The following is a 3,477-nucleotide window of genomic DNA, read 5'->3' as shown; positions in this document are numbered from 1 at the left end:
GCTTAATGCAGAGAGTGAAAAAACCACAAATAGATGATAAAAGAATTGGCCAAGAATTGGCGGTCGGTGGTGGTGACAAACTGCTTTCCCTCTTGTCTATCACTGCAAAATTAGAGACGGCTAGCGTAGATAGCCCTCGCGTAGCTTTGCGCGAAATTCAAAACAAACCATTATATCCGAAGTTGTCTAGGGATGTTTTATTCTACACAACATTTAAGCTGCCATCTAGTGGTTGAGCTAAAACAAGTTGTGCCACAACAAGAACGTATATAATTGTGGACGATCTTTAAGTTTTACTTGAAACTCTGAGAATTAGCGAATAATCAGTTATGTATATTCCTTTGTTTGTTGGTAAGCGCAAAGTGCTCTGCCAACCTAGGGTATCGAAGCCCAAGTTTTAATGTTATAAACCCACAGACTTACCGCAGAGCCGCTGGGAAGCTAACCAATTATAACTTCTTATATTTAAGCATTATCTTCTCTTGTGGTTTCCTCCGGATCATATTGACATGTAACCTGGTGGGAAAAATAAAAATCACGTAATATCCAAGTTTTTTTGTAAATATTACGTAGTAGACACTTATTAAAGGTGGTTTTTGATTTTTTTCTTGAACAATAACATTGTTTCTTGCGTTCCAGAAAAATATTTGATGCTAATTTTAAAAGTTTAATATCCAACTTAACGCTTGTTTTTATGGTATATCCATAACAGTAGAGTTCAGTGTTATCTTGGCACAATCTATATTCAACACAACATATGTCTATGTCCCGAAAAAAGTAGTCCAGTGAAGAAATGTCTACTGTGACAAGTAGTTTATTATTTTTGTAATGATTACTTATTTTCTTAACATTTATTAATTTAATTACTTAATTTCACAACTTTCCTTAATCATTAAGTAATTGTCCACCATTAACTTACACTGGAAGTTTATAAACAAATACGTGTTCCCCGATGAAACGGAGATAAGTTTAGGGACTTACAACGTTAAAATCCGGGGTTCGAAAAATAATGTAATTAGAGTTTTAAAATGAAAGCACATTTTCTTAAATATTATGGCTGCGTATGAATATATTGTTACAAAGATATGACGTAATAAAGCTCAGTTTTATACGTTAACTAGCCCTAAAAATATATAGTTTATTATCGTCTAATAAAGTAAAGTTATTGAACTTCCGAAAGCAAGTTTGTGAACGTAAGTTTAGCAAATGTTTTTGCTAAAGAAAAATCTCAATTCGAACAAAAACCTAAATTAACATCTTTCACATACAAGACTTAGATAGATTTTTACTTGTTCCCTGGTAGGATAGCGGTAAGTCTATGTACTTAGAACTCTAAAATCTGAGGTTCGATTCACAGCGGTGAACACAGCAGATGACCCAATGTGGCTTTGTTCTAAAACAAACAAACAATCTTTGTATACATTATGATGACGTGATCCCTTGTTACGAACAATAAACGAACATATATTGTTATTGTTAGAATAGAACTAAACAGTATTGTTGGAGCAGATGACTGAATAAACAATGATTAGCCAGTTGTGTTTCATTCAGCGTAATTCACCTTATTGTACATAAAATATTTTATAATTAATAAGATTTAACAACTCAAGTGTTTTATTCGGAATAAATTAATTTTGTTTCCCGCTATTTGCAGCTGAAATTGACTTTCAAGAATCACTTGTCCGTTATGACCAGTGACGAAATTTTAATTAATTAAATTATTAAAATTTAATTTTTCAAATAGACACGATAAACTCCGAGAATATTTAAAGTCTGTTTTACAAGTTAGTTGGTTATCACTATCAGTGTAATTATCAATAATTAAATATTAATGTTTAGAAAGTTTAAATCACCAACATGATTATACATTACGGTGATATGCTTATTAGCATAAATTATTAATGAGTTGGTAAATGCTGTGAAGTAATTTTATACATTATATATATATCATATAAAAAGTTAATATAAAAAAGTAAATTAAAAAGTTTATATTAACATTTGTTTTCGATCATATTAATTATTATAATTTTACCTTACCTCGCCTTACGTCTATCCGGCGGGGGGGGGGGGGGGAGACTATATTAATTCATTATCTGAGAAACACGCAACTAGCTGTTATACAAAAACAGCTCGTGTGTTTATTTTATTCTTTAAATAAACCTTCCTCGCACAAAACACTATGTTGGTAGACAGTTTACATAAACGTTTTTCTTTTCATTGTCGAATTATCAAAGAGTCTGTTAACTGTTTTATTTGAAATATAAATTAATTGGCTTATTAATTATTTGACTATTTTTAACGATTATCTACATTTAAAAATAATAACATAAAACTTGAGTGTTAAGTAATTATTATTTCCAATCTTAATGTTCCACGTGTTGGAAAAATAGCGGAATAGTGTTTCGATGCTTCAAGTTTCCGCTATGGTTCCCGTTGCTTGGCATCAGAAGGGATACCGGTTTCGGTAAGTCTCCTAGCAACTAGAAGTTTATTGCGTGGTACTGACGATATATATAAACTGAACGTTGTGAAGACCATAAATTAATTGTGTAGAGTACGCAGTAAGGAATATATTGAAATATTTTTGTTTTGAAACGTCGGGATCTATTGTTAGGCCTACTTGTCTAGGAGATAGTTATTGGATCACTATCAAAGCATTTTCTACTTCAATAACAGTATTTGTTATACATTTCAGGTGCAGGTTCTTCGAATAAAGTAGCACTGAAATAAAACAAGGAAATTCCACTTATTTTCATGTTAAAATGATTAGTTTTTTTGTACCATCAGACTATGAAAGAGAAGATTAATTATTTAAGGTTTAGTTTTTCCTAAACGATTATACCGATGTAACACAAGCAGAATGTCTACATTTTTAGGCTAAGATTTCGTTTTTGTATCCGAAGTTTTCCATAAATAAAACCTTATAATAATAAAAAGCAAAACAACAACAACAAACAAATAAAAAAACAGATTCGCCAAAATGATAACGTTTCAAAAACAATTATTTAACATAACATTTTTGTTTTCAGTATTCACCATGACAACAAAGGCTCGCTTGAGATTCTTCAAACCAGGACTACATAAATTCGAGACAGCTACTGTAACATCGTTAATACGATTCTTTCATTCCTTCATATACGCAAAATATAACATGATATAAAGGTTAAGCTTTAATTAGTTATTATTCAAAGAAAGATTCCTCTACGGAATTAATAAAGTTTTTCTATGTAAAAAACCAGGAGTCTGTTTGTTTGTTTGTAATTAAGCACAAAGCTACACAATGGGCTATCTGTGCTTTGCCCACGACGGGTATCGAAACCCGGTTTCCAGCGTTATAAGTTCGCAGACATACCGCTGTACCACTGGGGGGGGGGGGTTGTCAAAAGTCTTCGACATAAGGACAGTATGGATAACAAAGGTTAAGGGGATGTTGATTTCACTTAAAACATAATTTTAATAAGTACTAATAACCTTTAG

General features: G+C 31.7%; 1 protein-coding gene across 3 annotated transcripts in view; it reads left to right on the top strand.

The window, feature by feature from the left end:
* The window catches only part of LOC111088146, an 82,216-nt gene that overhangs the window by 59,860 nt on the left and 18,879 nt on the right, over nt 1–3,477 (top strand). For 2 of the 3 annotated variants that reach the window (XM_022397300.1, XM_022397301.1), the window contains exon 5: nt 2,696–2,796. The exons of the other annotated variant lie outside the window; for it this stretch is intronic. In XM_022397300.1, the coding sequence (XP_022253008.1) occupies nt 2,696–2,730 (35 nt within the window). In that variant the 3' untranslated portion in view covers nt 2,731–2,796. Of the gene's footprint in view, nt 1–2,695; nt 2,797–3,477 lie in introns of those variants that run through there. 3 annotated transcript variants of the gene reach the window in all.

Source organism: Limulus polyphemus, unplaced genomic scaffold (assembly GCF_000517525.1).
Source record: "Limulus polyphemus unplaced genomic scaffold, Limulus_polyphemus-2.1.2 Scaffold3212, whole genome shotgun sequence".
Lineage (NCBI taxonomy): Eukaryota > Metazoa > Arthropoda > Merostomata > Xiphosura > Limulidae > Limulus > Limulus polyphemus.
The sequence above is the reverse complement of the archived record's forward strand: the minus strand, read 5'-3'. Positions and strand labels throughout refer to the sequence as shown.